Below are 17,742 nucleotides of genomic sequence, written 5' to 3' on the forward strand. Positions count from 1 at the left end.
TTCCAATCTGTACCCATAATGTAGACATCATTTGAAGGATCTTTGTCCCTTGCAGTGCCATGAGAGAGCCCTTTAGATCACGCAGTAACACCAGTTCGTCAGGACGGATTCGTGATGCTGAAATCGAGAGTATAGAAAGTCGCAGTCGAGAGGGAAGCCATGGACAAAGGTGGGTGTTTGACCCCTATGTTGTGGTCAGCCTTAGTCCTCTGCTATATGTTGAATATTGTTGAAAAAGATGTCAAATAGGGCAATAGCAAAGAAACCATAATAAATTAAAGAATTATGTACATAGTAATACTGTATGCAGAATTACCCTTGCCTAGTAATTATCAGTGCTGTAAAAAAAACTTTTGTCCCATTTTTAATTTGTACTAAATTTCTACTGAACATAGTAATATTCTTAAAAAAGGTATTTTGAAGGTTTCAGATAGCAAACTCGATGAATACAAATGGTGCAAAATTTCCTTGTATACAGTTGTTATTTAAAAATAAACTTAAAATGGGAGACAGTGTAGAGATTTGTTAACACTGATTCTAATGACACTGGATTTCATATTTAATTGTGTATAGTTAATATTCAAAGCAATAAAATTTGATTATATCTTATTCTTTAAAAAAAAGAAGACTTGTTTAAGAATAAATTAATCATGCTTTAATTGAACCAAATGTAAAAATATATATTTGGTGTAAAAATATATATTTGGTTTAAATATCTGTCATTCAAACAACAACAATCTGGTTTTTTTTAAATGGATGAAATGATATTTTTAGTTCACTGAGAAATAAGAAGAAGAAGGTTCCCCGACCAGGAAGTGCCCTCTCCCCAGAGATCCCTCCCATCATGCCTCAGATCAGCACAAGTCCCTCCAGGTAATAACTGTCAGTAAGATAACCTCAAGGCCCTCCTAGAACTTATTAATACTGTCAGTAAGATAAAGTGGAGTCCCTCCAGGTAATAACTGTCAGTAAGATTAAGGTAATTAATGTCAGTAAGATAAAGTTGAGTTTGTACAGGTAATTACTGTCAATAAGATAAAGCCAAGTATCTACAGGTACTTGCTGTCAGTAAGATAAAGTCAGTCTTGGCAGGTAATTACTATTTGTAAGATTAAGGTAATTACTGTTAGTAAAATAAAGACAAGTCTCTACAGGTAATTACTGTCAGTAAGATAAAGACTAGTCTCTACAGGTAATTACTGTCAATAAGATAAAGCCAAGTCGCTGCAGGTAATTACTGTCAGTAAAATAAAGTCAAGTCACACCAGGTAATTTCTATCCGTAAGATAAAGCTAAGTCTCTATAGGTTATTACTATCAGTAAGATAAAGCCAAGTCTCTACATGAAATTACTGCCAGCAGGATAAAGGTAATAACTTTTAGTAAGGTAAAAGGTATTTACTGTCACTAAGATAAAGTCAAATCTCTTCATGTTATTTTCCTTCAATTTCTGTATCCTTGATACTGATTAATTTTACAAATTCACAAAAAAATGATGTCCGAAAATATTGATGAAACTAATTTTCATATAAATGCATGTGAATGGTATGCATATCCGTGTCTAAAAGAGGAACCCAGGTACACTGTGATGGGATAAATGGAAGCTTTGGCTGTGTGAATGCCTTTACTGTTTGGTTAACTGTTTGGACCCATTCATCATACTGCTATGTCCTTGGTATCTCCATGTTGTTTTACCAATCATAGTTATTGATCCAGACCAGTAAAAAAGAGTTTTCCACCTAATTTGGCTGTCATGTATATGTTTGTGAAATCTTGTTCATTTTACCTTCTTGTGTTGAAATAGAGCTATTGGTTGGTAGAGGATGAGGGGAGTTATGGGTAAATGACCCTGCTATGTAGTTAGCATACATATATTAACCTATGTGAGAGAAAACTGTGCCTGAAGCTGATTGAACTTGAAATAAGATTGTGTGTTATGTGCCTAGGGATGCAGACACACAGAAATAACATCATCCATGCATTGTAATGCATGTATGGAAAAAAATATGTAAATTATTTCTTCAAGGAAATTCTACACTCTAGTAGTTCAAAACTGAGGCTACTTTGCAATGGTAATCAAGCAATTTGCAGGAAAATGGAAATTCAGATGGTTTTATTTTTGGTTATTATATTCATTGTTTTATAGTAGTACAGAAATTATCTCTAAATATAGTATTCACCATGCACACAGTAACTTAATCACCACACAAGAACATCATCGCTTACCGGTAATGATCCTAAAGGAAGGTTACTCAATTTCAATTCAATTCTTTATTTACTCAAGACCAGTTCACTGATATTTGAGGTTCAAAATCAGTATAATATACAAATGTACACAAATACAGTCAAGGTTTCCATGTACAGTAGGAGTAATGATGACGAAAAAAGGTTAAAATTACAATACAATAGGTTGTTAAAGTTGGTTTCTGGAAGAACAGACTTTTCTTAATAAATATTGACAAGTTTTTTAGTTTTTCTACATTAAAAGTATTCATGAGCTCGTTAAATTTTATAATATTTGGGTTTTCATAATATCTCTTGGGCAAAAACATTTTTCTATCGTTTACAAAATGTGTACATTCTAAAATATAATGAAATACATGTATAAGTAATATAATATTACTCCTTTTACAAAAATGAAAAAAAATACTAATTACAGGTACCTGAGAAAATATCTCAAATAGAATTTCATTAAATAAATGATATTACTTTGCTCAGAAATATGATAATTAAATTGAAAAAAAAAAAAATCATACTTATAATATCCTGGGTAACATGACTAGTATAATTAAACATCATAAACTACAGAATTGTGGAGTACTTTACACACAGTTACTAGTATAATTAAACATCATAAACTACAGAATTGTGGAGTACTTTACACACAGTTACTAGTATAATTAAACATCATAAACTACAGAATTGTGGAGTACTTTACACACAGTTACTAGTATAATTAAACATCATAAACTACAGAATTGTGGAGTACTTTACACACAGTTACTAGTATAATTAAACATCATAAACTACAGAATTGTGGAGTACTTTACACACAGTTACCACATGACAAGCTGTTGTTAGTAGATAAAGTCAAACTATGACATTTGGATCTCAATGGAACAGTCTGAGTGAAAAAATAGAGATATCTGAGAGTATGAGGTAAAAAAAGTGGTTCAGGCTTTCAACTTACTTCAACATATCCGTGGTTTTTGAGCTTCACATTTTTCAACTTTTTGCAGCAGTCATGCATATGAGAATGAGGGGCGGTATTCAAGCCATGGAGTATTTATCCCTCCAAAGTCGGTCTTACTGACTTCAAACGAGAATAAGAAAAACAAGTATGTATGGACCAAGCATGCCAGTCCATGTATTGTTAATGAAGGCCTGTCTGTAGGCCATTACTAATATTCCTACTTCTAGTAACACATTCATTACTGCAAAGATGCATTCTACTGTACAAAATGTAAATGAATGAAAGTAAACGTCTTGCTTTAAAATTTGTGGCTTTGATTTAAGAGAAGTATTATTTGTCTTCAGTTTGGTTTTCTCTCTTTTTTCATCTCTCTTTTTTTTTAAACTAGCTGATTTCTACCACTTTTTCCCCTATAAACTGCATGTTTACAACAGATTTCTTTCAACAATTATTGCTTGTTGTTTTATAGTCTGTGTTTCTTTTCTTGAGGATCATATGGTTTTTGCAACTCAATTTTGATGGTTAACTGTATGGCTTTCAGCTGCAACTATCACCATTCTAGAATACCGGGTATATATGCGATAGAGAAACCCAGTGAAACTGAGTTAAACGGAAATTGGTCCATGAAATCTCAACATGAGAAAAATAGCCTTAGACTTGGTGACTGATTTGAATTTCTTGCATTACGTTTGTATTAGCCAATGAAATACGAGTTTTTGGGAATGACGTGTTTGAATAGAATTCTTAAGTTTTGAAGTTCAGTTTCTAGAGCATGCTCTACCTGAGCAAATCAAATTTAGATTACCGCCATTTGAAAGTTTATTTAAATTGTAATATTTATGACTAGGTTTGTGAGAATGAATCCGCCATTCATTTTGTTTACCTTGCAGTTGCTGCGGACTTACAGGTTTCCATAGTTTTTGTACACATAACATTGTGATTTTATGCTTATGCCCCCCTTCGAAGAAGGGAGGGCATATTGCTTTGCTGCTGTCTGTCGGTCTGTCGGTCGGTCCACCAACAGTTTCCGTTCATTTTCTTTGCAAAGGATAAACATATTGAAATGAAATTTGGTATACAGGTTTATCATGATAATATCTAGGTCAAGTTCGATATTGGGTACGATCGAGCAATTTTCGACAGAGTTATGGCCCTTGGACTTAGAAAAATTTGAGTTATTTGCAGTTTCTGCTCATTTTCTTCGCATAGGATTAAGATATTGAAATGAAATTTGGTATACAGGTTTATCATAAAATATCTAGGTTAAGTTCGATATTGGGTATGATAGAGCGATTTCCGACAGAGTTATGGCCCTTGGACTTAGAAAAATTCCGAATATTTGCAGTTTACGTTCACTTTCTTTGTGGATGTTTCTAAGGGAGGGGGGCATAAGTGTTTCACAAACATCTCTTGTTTATCTATGGTTTTTCTTGGGAGGCGAGCGAAGCATAGTTATATATTTACATTATATTATTCTTTTCTGTTTTCTGTGACAAATAAAAACCCACATAAAAAATGCGCTATGATGCATATAATTATTAGTGTTGTTTCTTTCAATAAGTGAAGTAAAGTGTGGACTCAGTGTTTTTACAGAAATTGCTTCATGAGATAATAGCCTTAGACTTGGGAACTGATCTTTTTTTTTTTTTAACAGAAATTGTTTTAGAGATAATACCCTTGAGCTTGGGGAGTCATAAGAGTTTTTTTTAAAGAAATTCTTATTGTTATAGAGATAATAGCCTTGACCCTTGGGCTTGGGGACTGATAAGTGTTTTTTACAACAGGTGTGTCAATGCACTCCAAAGCTATAGGGAAGGAAGTCCTCAATCAACAGCTCAAGGTGACTGAGCTCGCTATTGATTTTCCTGTTTGTGACAATGATAGTATTGTAATGTTTTTGTCATTACAGTCAATTCAAATACAAATTTTTCAGAGTCCTTGTAAATGTCCCCTGCAGTGAGTTGTCTCCTTGATGCTTATTATTTTACATCAGCTGTTCACCTTTTACAAATAGTACGTCATAGACTAGATTTGTACAAAGCAATGACGAACATTAAATTAGAGAGAGCACTTTAGCATAAGAAATGAACTTTTATGTTGCAGACTACTGACTGCTAGGCTGTGATGTCATTGCTCTTTGTTTTTCACTAACAGCTTCCAGTGAAGATGTGATGTTGTCACTTTTTACTGTATTTCATAACAATTACAATGAAATGTTTGACAACTATTAAGGGTAAATGTTTGTATGGGTTGTTCACATTTGTCACTTACAGACTTGCAACAACTATATAAATATATATACAGGTCATGTATACATTGTCCCTGCATGGAGTCATTAGAGGCACCAGTAATTGTATATTCAGCTTTAACAAGTTTGTTAGACTTTTTCTACCAAATACAATCACTTTGGTTCATTTATTTTGATGGTGTATGTGATATTGCGTCAATCATCTCAAGCAAAATGATTTGTATTGATTTTTACCAAAACTTGTTCCATCTATCTTTTCCAGTACCCACAAAGTGACGTCCGACTCTTTCCGAGAACGAGGCTTTTCCAACAGCATGGAGCAACAGAAGGCCCGTCACGACAGTTTTACCAACAAGAAGCCGGAAATCTATGGGTCTAGCCCTGGAGGAGATTTGACCATTATCAAGTTAGTTATTTCAAACATTGCCATATAAGTCAATTCAAACTCTGCAAAAGTAAGTCAATTATTGTTACTGGTTTTTATATATGGGATCATTTAGATTGTCATTTTGTTTAACATTTGTTTTGGGTGTAATTTTTTTTTTTGATTTTCTTCTATGTTTAAAGTATAAAGATGTATTATAATTGTGTAAAATGGTACCCACAGATATAAATGATTTCACAGTATCTAAAAAGTTTGAGAATATCTATTGAAGTGATAATTCAGTAACAGCATTTCTTTACCAAAGTTTCATTATTACTGCAGTCATTCTTGGTACACTTTAAAGATGTTTATTGTTGCCAATTTAGTACATTTCTCCCTAACAGAGTTTTGTTGGGAATCATTGTATTTCATTTTGCTATATCTGCAGGCATTTAGATGTGAAGACTCCTAATTCTTTGGAGACCACCAACTCGTACCTCGTGATGTCTCCTACTCAGAGGTCCGTTTCTCCGTTAAGGGACCCTCAAGAACGATCGGGTAGGTGCAATACAAAAGCTTGTCAAAACTGTAGCCATATATTGTAGATTACTTAAACTGTAGCCATATATTGTAGATTACTTATATTATGCGGGTACTTCATTTCCCGATCCAGTGTTTTTGTATCGAATCTCAAGAATATGAAATTGCGAATGCGGAATTTTTATCCTTATTTCTTATAGTTCTTAAATCTCTTAAAATAATAGCCATATTTTAAAATCAGCAAGGAGTGTTTTTCACAATTTTATGCAGAAATTTATCCTTGCTTTTAGTTCTGAATCTACAGTAGATGGGAAAAGTTTTAACCTTGGTATTGATTTTTTTGTAATTTTTCTGAGATTGTTTTTCCAATGAATTTTTATTATCTCAAAAGATGGTTTTTGTGTTTGAAACTGTTGATTTTCAAGTCCTTATCAAACAAAACAATGAACATTAATTTCTAAGTATGTACCATTATCTTTATTTTTGTAGGGTCATCTGCCTCTGAGCATGAACCAATGCCCAAGATGGAGACTGGGTACATGGACATGAAGCCTGGATCTGTGGGGAGTGGGGGAGCCAGTACTGACCCTGGCTACATTGACATGAGTTTGTCTACCCCACCAGCAGACAAAGGTAAGCCCATTAGAGATGTACCACAGTGAGATTCAGAGATATCTGTCTTTGGAATGAACATGTTTTTTTAATGTAAATTTTATTACAGGAGCCATTTCGCAGATGAACAGTGGTTACATACCAATGGGGACGGGGCATGCTGTGAGATTGACAGCTTCGGCTCCTATCCCCATAAGACAGCCCAAGGAGCCAGGTTACATGGAGATGGGACCATCTAGTCAACCCTTGCCCCAGATCAAAGAAGGTGGAAGTAAGGTTCATTGGTCACCCTAACAGATTATGAACAGTCATACCTTTATCATGTTTATTGATATCCCTTTTATGCTTTAATAACCTGTCAATCACGTTATACACTTAGATCTGTTTTTCAAATCCACAAAGACTTCTTAGAATACGGAATGTTCTTTAAAAAATTTGGATTTTGAACAAGTTTTTTAGTTTGCTTTTTTCTTTCAGGTGGTGAAGCCTATTTGCCAATGACACCATCAGCCAACAGTCCTCTCCCCGGGACCGACACGCTCCGCCCCGCCAAAATGATCTGCTACCTCTCCGACGATTCAATGTCAGGTGACCTTCCAAAGCGGTCCTTCTCTGTGGGATCCAGACCTAATACCAAAGCAATGCGGCATCACACAAGTCACGTGGAACCCAAAACTAAGGAGGAAGCTACGGATAATGGTCGCTGGCAGAGTGCCCCTCATCTAATTGCTCAAAAGAAGGCGCAGGCCTCTCACTCGTATATGAACTCTGAATCTTCACTTGCCTCCAGTCCGTGTCAATCTCTGTTCTCGGAGGACTCAATGATGGAAATGGAATACCGGCCTCGCGCTACGAGTGAAAGTTATAGACCTCGAACTTCTAGTGTAGGAAAAATCTTGTCACAATCGCGTCAACGGTCCTCAAGTTATGGACAGCAATCAAAACTAGCCCAGCTTGCTCATGATGTTAGAAGGAAAGTAGGATCCTTTGAATCGGTTCGTAATTCTGCTATAGATAAACAGTTGTTTCATCGCTCCTCTAATGACTCCATTGGACATTTGTCTTTCTCGTCCAAGGCTTCATCCTCGGAATCTCTGCGTCTCTCCAGTAGAAACTCCGAGTACGTGGACATGCACCTTGACAAAAGTAATGATACGGGTTACATAGACATGAGTATAGGAACCCCAAAGAGCACCAAATCAAGTGCATGTCATTCGAGGAGTTCATCAAACCAAAGCCTAAGCTCTTCTCCAGCTATCGTAAACAGTTTTGGAATCAAACAAGAACCAATACACAATGTCAAAATAATTAAATCCAGTGATGGAAATTCACAGAAATCGTCTAGTTTAAATGTGAGCTCTCGCTCCTCTATAGCCAGCAAGAGTCCTTGTGGGTCAGGAAGGGAATCCGAGGATGAGAGTTATGTCCCCTATGCACCCGGAATCTCTGGTGATTCTCAGGGACAGGAATCTAGATCTGGGTCAATGTCAGACAAGAAAACAAGTTCAAGGTCAAACTCTTTGTCCTCCGATAGGAGACCTGGATCTAGGTCAGGCTCGTTTGGATCAGAGAAAAATCCTGACTCCAGATCAAACTCGTTTGGCTCTCGACCTGGACCTAGGTCTGGATCTTTCAAGGCAGATCAGAAAACTCACAAGAGTTCCAGACTAGGTCGACATAGTCCCAAAACAAGTCTGGTTTCCCCGGAAGCTCAGAAAAGTGGAGACCGAAAGGCTGCAAAACAGTCGGATGATAATCAGTATATTGACTATGAGCCAGGCTCTGTAGATATATATGTGAAAACACATAATCCCCAGGCTGGCTCTAAAGATGGAGAGTGCAATACCACTATTGTGTCAAGGTCGACGGTTCAAAAACCAAATGCCCAGGTTCCTCAGTACAGCATGTCAACTGACCCATTGTTCTCAGCCATGTTGTCACTGAAACAGAAAGAAGTAGAGAGTGAGAAAAGTAAAAGTGAAATGGTGAAAAACTCTGAGGCAAATTCTCAAGGAAAAGAAGATACCACCCAGCCAAAGACTATGTCTTCAGAAAGCTATTCATATATGGAGTATGCTCCTGATACTTCAATCACTGTAGATTCAACTTTTAAGAGTCCTGAGGTGGCCAGGTCATACTTTAGCCATGAGGCAAGTCCTAAGGAGGAGAATGAGAACAAAGCTCCGAAAAATATTGCAGAGAAAGAAAATCAGACTGGTTCTCCAAAGTTACCAAGCAGTTCTCAGCCAGAGTCAGCTAATGATGGGGAAGGAAGGAAAAGGAAAACGAGCCGGAAAGAGAGTGGGGAGGCGGTGGTGAGGCAGGTGATGCCGATGAAAACGGTTCTACTGGACAACTCGGAGGAAGACGATGGATATGTGGGGCTGGACTTTGGGGATAACAAGCGAGGCACAGACTCCCAACACTTATCCAGACCCCCACTGAGGGTTAATATCACAGAGGGGACATCTGTGGACGGAGATTTGTATATGAGGCAGAACAGCAGGCAGAAATATAGTCCTGTAAACAATGGAGCAAAGTTTAACAGTGTGACTCCCCAGACAGGGATGAAGAAAAAGACAAGCACCAGTTCTCTTCAAGATCAAGACACTTTGTTCAAAGAAGATAAAAAGGAAACTGAAAAAAGCAGTGAGTCTTTAAATCTTAAAAGTCCTATTCCGCTCTCTGTAACCTCCAGCCAGGAGCTTCAGAAGCAAAACAGTATGCCCTGCATGGCGATAGAATCGGATCCTTGTAATAACATAAAGCGAGAGGAAGATCTGATAAATCGACGGAGCTGTTCCGACTTAGCAAGTGAGTATGAGGAAATGTCCCTCCCAGCAAAAGGTTCAAAATCAGGGTCCACCCAGCAGCTCTCCAATGAACCTGCACTGAACTATGCCAAGCTGGACCTGGGATCGTGCGAGGAAATTCCGGCGGACCAGAGACCACGCCAGACGCGACATCCTTCCTCTCCAGACGAAACCGGGCCGCCCGTTCAAGGCTATGCCGAGATAGACTTTGAAATGTCTGATAATCTGAAAAATGCACGAAGCAAGGAAAAGCAGCCGGTCAAGTTCTCTATAGAGTAATGTACAACAAGCTTTAAATAGTTCAGGAATATCTAGCTGTGCTTTATAATTGTGTGGTGACGTAATCTGCCAAGGTCTCTGTTGTTTCTGTTTTGTTGTCAGTGAAGACAGTTGTTTACTGTGTAATAAATCAAGCTTTCCAGGTGATAAATGTGTTATAATTTTTTACATTGTAATACTGGCATTGATATATGTTCATAGTTATCAAATCAATGCATTATTATGCTTAATAAGAAATCATGTGTTTCATTATTGCTATGATTGGGGTTGTGTTCTTCAACAGTATAAATGAACTTGGTGCATTGTTTGACCTTTAGTGTTACATTGCTGTATATCTGTAAATGTATATGCTGCTAGCAAGTTGTTAAGTGTGAAGGTTTCTACGAAGTATGTATGTGTATTGTGCAAGTGGTATTGATAAGTTGTATGTATATGTATGAAAGTTAAGATTCATATACATGTTTCTGTATGTAATGGTTAAAATGAATGCCAGATTATGAAGCATTGATTATGATTAATCATTCTCAATATTTTTAATTGCTGTTACGAAAATTTATGAAGCAGATTTTTATTGTCAAATTTTATTGTTTTACAACATCTTTGGAAGAATTTATTGTTTTATTTTACCATAATTTTTAGAAGGAATTTAATCTGAATATTGGCATTACAAACTTTTGCTGGTTGTAATAATTTGTAGGTAATTAAAAGCACATTAAATGTGAATGAACAGGCTTGGTTGAATATCATGGAATGCTATTGGCAAAGAATCTTATTCATTGTTAATTACTTTTATAAAAATCAGAAAATGTCTTGACTGTCAAAGATTTACTCAAGGAATCATTGCAAGCCATTAGTCATAAATCAGGCAAAATGTTTGTTTTCCATCACAACTATATTTCTTGCTTTCTCTGAAAACCTTGATTTTCATTCATATAAATCTTTTGTTTGGCCAGTAATTAAGAAGAGAATAAATTGCATGTTTTTTTCAGAAAAATAAACTAAATGTGTAAGTTTGTTGTATCTCTAAGAACAATAAGTGATATGAAGGGGAGATAAATGTGATATAGATAGCGATTACACAATGTTTAGTGCCTTACCGCACCAAGACAGTATATATATACGTAGGTGGCGCTCGGTCTATCAGTATTTGTACTCGGTGGCTATCCTCTGTAGTATTACTATCTACATTATATTTACCTGTGATGGGGAACAGTATCGCTGACTTTGACCCATGGAATTTCTTTTAATAAGTTTTAACAATCTGTGAAAGTTTTCAATCATAATATTAGTACTGTAAACACATTAGTGTCGATAGAATTAAGTAACCGCTGAATTCACTTTAAAAGTCATATAGTTATACACGCAGGAATGCAACAACAAAAAACTGCCTTTTACATTAATTCTTATTGATATAAAATCTTAAAGGTTCTATTTTATTATAAGAGTACCTTAAACTCTCTCACTCCCCTTGATTGTGCACAGTTTATGTTTTATGACACCTGATTACCTCCCTTATATTTATGTATCATAATTGTCTGTGTTTTTTTTTTAAGATTCAGTTGCAGAGAATATGGTGGTTCAATATAAAGTCTATTATTGTGTACATGTTTTTTTATCCACAAAAAAGACAATGTGTTGCTATGTTTATTGTTATCTGTTGTCCACTATTTTCATGTTACAGAATATTCAGACATAAAAACAAATAAAAGTACAGATCTATTGAAAATTTTGAAACTTTTATTTCATTGGCTACCTTCTGGATCAAAGGGATCATGCACTCTTTTCCCAGTCTGCTGACAATGTTACACTTATACCTTAGGAAATGGAAAAGTAAACTGGCATCTAATTTTGTTTTCCAACCAACTAGTGTAAAGCAGTTACTGGCATAAAAATGCTGAAGATATAATCAACATGTAGAAGTGCGAGTGTCTATTGGCTGGGACTGTCACGTACACAGATACTATGGTACTGAATGATTAATTGTAAGGTGGGTGTCTTCTGGAATGTTGGAACCATGGTATTAATAGGGATGTCCAGTCAAAAAGAGCGACCAAGTCATGCAGATATTTGTCCTTTTAGTCTCAGATACTGTAAAATAATGAGAAAAGATGGACTTTACTTCACATTCAATAATAAACATGTTAAAAATTATTATTATTGAAAAGAATATGATGCTGAACGATTATGATATACATTTTACTCTTACATTCTTTCTACTGTTGATAGCTTGCTGAACCCAGAGCAGTTCCATAGCAATGTTTTTCCTCATGTCCTGAAGAGATTCATAATCCTTTGGGTACTGGGGCTCCTTGGGAATATTAACTGGAGGTGCAGCTAAAAATTTGAAATACATGTATATATAAATGTACGGTATGTAGAATCCCTGTCTACTATTGGTAGCTTATATACAGGGCTACAGTGACAAATAGATGAAATATTACTTAGTCCCCTAAAAAATTTGATTAATTTCTCAGGCACTGTAGAAATGCATATTGGAGTACTTAATTACCACCATGAAAATTTTACAATCATTGTCAGAAATAGGTTTGGGAAACAGCAAACTGTTTAGAATTCAGTTAACAATTACATAAACTTGACATTATACTGACTCAAATACAGAAACAATGTACCTGTTACACTGTGGAAACTGTCCCATACTGATGTTTCATTGGATAAACCCCAGGAGGTCCCACCTGTGTTTTGCTTTCCCCTGGGAGATATTCCTTTTGTAGGTGCAGAAGATTCACTGTGGGATGAGAATCCTGGAGATGTCAAGTTTGTAGGTTGCTTTGCAGACAAGCACTCCTTTACATCAGTACCTCCCACTTCTTCTTGTTCGTGGTCGGATGAATCTTTATACGTTGCTTGTTCTTTGACTTCTTCAACAGTAAAGACTTCAGATGCTGTTACAGTTTTGTTCTTTCCTGTTTGTTCTGGCTCCAAAGTCTGTTCCCAGTCCTGAGGTAAACAATGGTCTGTTGACTCCTTCCTTGTCTGCACACACTGTTCACTTGTGGGTTTTTCTTTCGAGTATGAACTGGGTTCACAAAAACTGGTTTGTGTTTCCACTGTAAGAAATTTGTGTTCAAAATATTGAAATGATGATCGAGTATCATTCTCGCACGATTTCTCTATGTCTATCAATTTTGAACTAGCACCATTGGTAAGCTCTGTCTGAACAAATATTGTTTGCTGATATGCCACATCCTGTATTTTGGGTACTTCACGTGAATCTTTTGTTTTTTCTACCACTGGGCTAGCACTATCCCTTTGAAGTGTTTTGTGCTTTTGTTTTTTCTGAACAATTGGTCTACAAAGTCTTTTGGATTTCCATGCAGGGTGAATGCTGCTGCTGTTGTTTTCAATTTTGCTGAAAATTCCATCATACTCCCCTCTTGTCTCATGCATCCACTTCCTCACTAAAAACCCTCTAAACAAGGCCTATGAAAAAAGCAATGAGATATGTTATCACTAAAAAAAATAATAATAAATCACAGATCTACTGCATGAGAAAAATTTCTGAAATTCAAGCACACATCAAAAAATCCAAAGTACATGTACATATGTCTACTGTATATTACTAATTATGTGAGTTAAATGATCCTGCCATCGTTTAAATAGGCTATCTCACATTTCTCCATTTCTTATGTGACGGTCAGACCTGTTCGAATACCGGCGCAATAGTTCTCCAATCCCGTTACACTTCCTATACAACTCACTACGATTTGCAAAGTTACAAATGCTTGTTTCTTGATTGCTATTCTTCAAAACGTGTTACGAAAAAAAATCACATTTATGAAAGAACTCTAAATGTGTGAAATATGACGTGGGACATAAACTCCGATTGTAAATCACTTTGGAGATTGAAAACTATGTAAATGGGGTAAAACGCCATTGTTGCGTTGTTGACTGTAATTTCAGTTGTGCTCCTTATTCGTATACCTGTAATCTAGTAATTTCTGCTACGTTATATTCGTTCTCGGTGCAATCTTCCGCCATTTTGAAACAAATGTCGTTTCTGTGAGAATGGTCGTCGTTGATTGGTTGAAATGAAAATTCAAGCATATGTTAGAAGCAGATTTGTTGTTTACGATCAGAGTCACATTGCACAACAATGGCACATGGTGGGGATATTCCTGAAGTGAAATATGAATGTAGGTACATAGACTTAAAATGGGGCGAGGGTTGCCAGTCGTTGGGCCCACGAGTTACCTATTCTGAGATTTGTAGGTGGAGGGATGGTGCCAAGACATGACGAGAGAATGTATTCGCCCACCCCCATCTTTCTAATCCATGCAAAAAAGCTATTGGGGGGGGGGGGGGGTGTTATTAATTAAGAGACCTGGGATGTTAATTTTTCCAGGGCAAATATCAGTAAGCAGTGTTAAGAGGGGATGAATGTTGCAGTTAGATCAGCTTAATTGTCAGCACCAGACAACTGAGTTGGTAAAGCGCCTGATTAGAGATTTAAGGGGCTTAATTGAGTTCGAATCCTGGTTATATGCTTAGTTCCACCATTTTTCCATTTTTTATTCTTGCTCAAAATTTTGAAATATCTGTAAACTTGTAAACTTTCATACACTCTGGGTGATCAATAGTCGAACAGGTCATCTTTTATCAATTAATTTAGCTTGTCTCACTGTAGCACAAATTTATTCTATGTTTGTAATGTTTTCACCTGATTTGCACACCATAGAGTGAGGTCATTTTTTTTAGCTAGTTTCATTTCTTTATTTTTATTTTTATTTTTTTTTTCAGATTTGGATCACACAGCTGATGTTCAGTAAGTTCCTAAGTTGTAATTGTATAATCTCTACAGTTATATTTTTACAAGCTCCAAAATTTCATTTTCTAGTTGATATACAAACTGTAGTTTTAAATAAACAGTTATTAGTATACAAACTCTACAGTCATATATTTTAACAAGTTGTTCAATTACAATAACTATTTTACAAGGTTCATAGATATGCAATATTTATACAATATTTACATTTATACTCATAAAAGCCCTCAAGTCAATGCACAATCTGACTAAAGCTAGATCTCTATTTGTACCATGAAGTAGAGGATGTAATGGCATGTTAGAATTCTGGTTTAAATACAGGTTGATTAATACATTAGTCTTTAGACTAGTTCAACAACTATCTTCAAACAAGCATGCGGGTAATATTTAAGTTTTACAATTAAATCACTTTGACAAATGTAAGTCTTTTCTGAATTGAAATGAATCATCCAATATTAAGTTGAAATCTGCAAGGACTCTGTTTATTAATAATATTATTTTCATTTCTTTCAGATTACATGCATGTATCCTCTGAAGAAAAAATAAATACAATGTTTGAAAGAATAAAAAAATTCAAAATTCCTCTAAGTTAAAAGAATATGAATCTAAAATATTTCATTCACAAACTTGCAGTAAAAGCATTTTCCATTGTGCATTAATTACTGTAATTTTATCAGAAATTGCCAATATTGAGTTAAATTTTGCATAGCTTATCATAATTATTTGAGAACATTTTCATCATGCAAAAAATATCACCATGCAAAAATGTCTGTTTTCACAGTACTTTGAAATATATTTTGACCAGTGTTGTAACATTATTAAATTATTTAATAATACACATAATTGTCATTAAAATGACCTTGACCCAGTAAATCAGGGGGTGACAGCCTAGAGGAGGCCTTTGAGCAGTGTGCCACGTCAATGTTTGGCTACATGACTACTGATTACAACACAGTGGAAATGAAAGAAGAAAAAGAGGTGGAGGCTGAGGGTAATAAAAAAAGTTAGATCATATTTTGCTTGTGCTTGCATACACATACATGTATGTTATTTCAGTATGCAAATCAGTATATAGTTTTATTCATTACAAATATGTATAAAGCATTACTAAAAAGTCTGTTGTTATATGTGAGTGATATACAAAAAGGTTTCTATTTTTTTAGCTCACTACTGTGTACAGAGTTATTATCGCACTGTGTAATTTTGGCCCTTGTCACTTGCAAACAGTTTCACCCAGTCTTCAATTCGCCCAGACACAGCTGTGATTTGAGACATCGTTATTCACAGTGTCTTTAATTTAAATTTACAGGTATCATAGCATTTCTGATTAAAGGTGATGGTTTGTAAGGTTTCAACACTAGCTCTTTGATTACAGGTGATGATTTGATGGGCCTATTATTTCACTTTCTAGACGAATGGCTCTTTGTCTTCTCTGCAGATGCCTTTTTCATACCTAGGGTATGTATAACCTTCAAGATTTGAATTTTGTATCTTTTAATAACATCAATATTTTATTGCATCAAAAAGTTTTCTTTGCTTGACACATTACTTTAATGTCAGAGGCTTGAGGCTCAGTGGATTTTAGATAATGTTTTAAATTTAAATTTGGTGAAATGTATGTCTGTATAAGTTTTTGATTTTTGGATATAAAGTCAAAAGATATGTGATATCATGTTTTCTTCTCTTCACAGAAAATTGTAATCACTGAATTTGATAAGGAAAATTTCAAAATAAAATCAGTAGGGTAAGTGGAATTTACTGTTGATTGAACATGGCATGTCAAAATACTGTATATAGAGATCAATTTCTTAGAGTTGAAGAGATGCAAAGAAAAAAGGAAAAAATCATTATTTATGCTCCTGTTTCCAAATGTTTTCTTTACTCTAGCTATGGTGAAGAGTTTGATATCAAGAAACATCCACAGGTAATTTAAAAGATATTTCTCATAAAAAGGGGTGCATATCGATGTGAGGTATATACTTTATATTATGAGGTATATATTTTATATTGTGAGGTATATATTTTATTTATCTTCAAGCTTGATTATTTTTCAGGGTACGGAGGTGAAAGCTATTACATACTCCAACATGCAGATTTATGACAAGGAGGGGCAGCATGAAGTGTTTGTCATCATAGACATTTAAACTGGCATAGACATATTTCTACTTCCAATGAGTCTTGTATATTGATATATTGAATTCATTTATTTATTATATTAATGATTAAGAGCAATATATATAATCTTATATTGATCAGTGTGCATTATGTATGTAATGTGCATTATGTATGCAACTGGTTGTTAATGAGGTTTTTGAAGTTTTTGGTTTCCATTGTTTTGTTTTTATTAAGATAAGCTGGCTTTAAAATAAAGCAAAACTCTAAAACATGTTTTGATTTCCTTATTCATTTAAGAAAATAAATTAGTTCAAGTAATATTATGACTGCTTTGTTTATTCATGTATTAAATAATCAAATTTGTGTGATTCAGTGTGGTATACATTTTATCATTTTCACAATGAGTGTTGATGAGTTTGTCTGGCGTCATAGTAAATTTCTGAATCAACAGATTACTTATCAAATAATTAACTCATATGTCAATTCGTTGGTTTTTCCTTGAATATTAATAGTGTAGTAGTACCTACTTAAATTATTTCCAAATTCATCGGATTCTTTATTCGTTTTTTGTTTCATGTATTATTAAACATAAATTCTCATGCCCAATTCTGTTAAAAGTGTTTAACAAGTATATAAACCCAAGCACAAATGTGCTTGTTCACTGATCCTTGCATCAAGGTCGCCTTCCTTTTGACAATTTTAAGTTGATTCAAATTCCATATATTTGTTTTGGGAAATTATTTTTGTTCTTAAGTGTTTTGTTATTTATTTTGGTCGTTAATGTACACTAGCTCCT

General features: G+C 35.0%; 3 protein-coding genes across 6 annotated transcripts in view; 2 read left to right on the top strand and 1 right to left on the bottom strand.

Moving 5' to 3' along the window:
- The window catches only part of LOC105342662 (insulin receptor substrate 1-B), a 24,393-nt gene extending 12,619 nt beyond the window's left edge, over window positions 1-11,774 (top strand). Inside the window, exons 5-12 of one of the 3 annotated variants that reach the window (XM_066083667.1) lie at window positions 56-169; window positions 775-873; window positions 3,239-3,337; window positions 5,703-5,846; window positions 6,253-6,362; window positions 6,834-6,977; window positions 7,066-7,227; window positions 7,434-11,774. In XM_066083667.1, the coding sequence (XP_065939739.1) occupies window positions 56-169; window positions 775-873; window positions 3,239-3,337; window positions 5,703-5,846; window positions 6,253-6,362; window positions 6,834-6,977; window positions 7,066-7,227; window positions 7,434-10,048 (3,487 nt within the window). In that variant the 3' untranslated portion in view covers window positions 10,049-11,774. The remainder of the gene's footprint in view (window positions 1-55; window positions 170-774; window positions 874-3,238; window positions 3,338-5,702; window positions 5,847-6,252; window positions 6,363-6,833; window positions 6,978-7,065; window positions 7,228-7,433) is intronic. The other 2 variants (XM_066083668.1, XM_066083670.1) reach the window with 2 other exon arrangements.
- LOC105342663 (uncharacterized) lies at window positions 11,679-14,118 on the bottom strand. Of its 2 annotated transcripts, none has more exons than XM_011449657.4 (4): window positions 13,991-14,118; window positions 12,679-13,489; window positions 12,255-12,382; window positions 11,679-12,136 (listed from the first exon to the last, which is right to left on the bottom strand). In XM_011449657.4, the coding sequence occupies exons 1-4, from the start codon at window positions 14,111-14,113 to the stop codon at window positions 12,104-12,106; spliced, it is 1,095 nt and encodes a 364-aa protein (XP_011447959.3). In that variant the 5' UTR covers window positions 14,114-14,118; the 3' UTR covers window positions 11,679-12,103. The 2 variants fall into 2 exon arrangements, with proteins under 2 accessions (XP_011447959.3, XP_065939743.1); XM_066083671.1 differs by lacking the exon at window positions 13,991-14,118 and adding an exon at window positions 13,680-13,802.
- On the top strand, window positions 14,066-17,219 carry LOC105342661 (protein archease). Its single transcript, XM_066083672.1, has 7 exons — window positions 14,066-14,202; window positions 14,807-14,831; window positions 15,701-15,822; window positions 16,207-16,289; window positions 16,523-16,575; window positions 16,719-16,755; window positions 16,886-17,219. Exons 1-7 carry the CDS (start codon window positions 14,163-14,165, stop codon window positions 16,973-16,975), a joined length of 450 nt encoding a protein of 149 aa, XP_065939744.1. The 5' UTR covers window positions 14,066-14,162; the 3' UTR covers window positions 16,976-17,219.
- The last annotated feature ends 523 nt before the right edge of the window (window positions 17,220-17,742 follow it).

Source organism: Magallana gigas, chromosome 5 (genome assembly GCF_963853765.1).
Source record: "Magallana gigas chromosome 5, xbMagGiga1.1, whole genome shotgun sequence".
Lineage (NCBI taxonomy): Eukaryota > Metazoa > Mollusca > Bivalvia > Ostreida > Ostreidae > Magallana > Magallana gigas.

What these genes read in the sequence shown, in the direction of transcription:
- LOC105342663 (XM_011449657.4), bottom strand. Translation starts at nt 14,113, where the DNA reads ATGCTTGAATTTTCATTTCAACCAATCAACGACGACCATTCTCACAGA. An exon ending in CAGAAATTACTAGATTACAG is followed by an intron (nt 13,490 to 13,990) that starts GTATACGAATAA and finishes CTTTTTTCATAG; the next exon opens with GCCTTGTTTAGAGGGTTTTT. An exon ending in CTATCAACAGTAGAAAGAAT is followed by an intron (nt 12,137 to 12,254) that starts GTAAGAGTAAAA and finishes ATTATTTTACAG; the next exon opens with TATCTGAGACTAAAAGGACA.
- LOC105342661 (XM_066083672.1), top strand. Translation starts at nt 14,163, where the DNA reads ATGGCACATGGTGGGGATATTCCTGAAGTGAAATATGAAT. An exon ending in AAAAGAGGTGGAGGCTGAGG is followed by an intron (nt 15,823 to 16,206) that starts GTAATAAAAAAA and finishes CTTTGATTACAG; the next exon opens with GTGATGATTTGATGGGCCTA. An exon ending in ATATCAAGAAACATCCACAG is followed by an intron (nt 16,756 to 16,885) that starts GTAATTTAAAAG and finishes ATTATTTTTCAG; the next exon opens with GGTACGGAGGTGAAAGCTAT.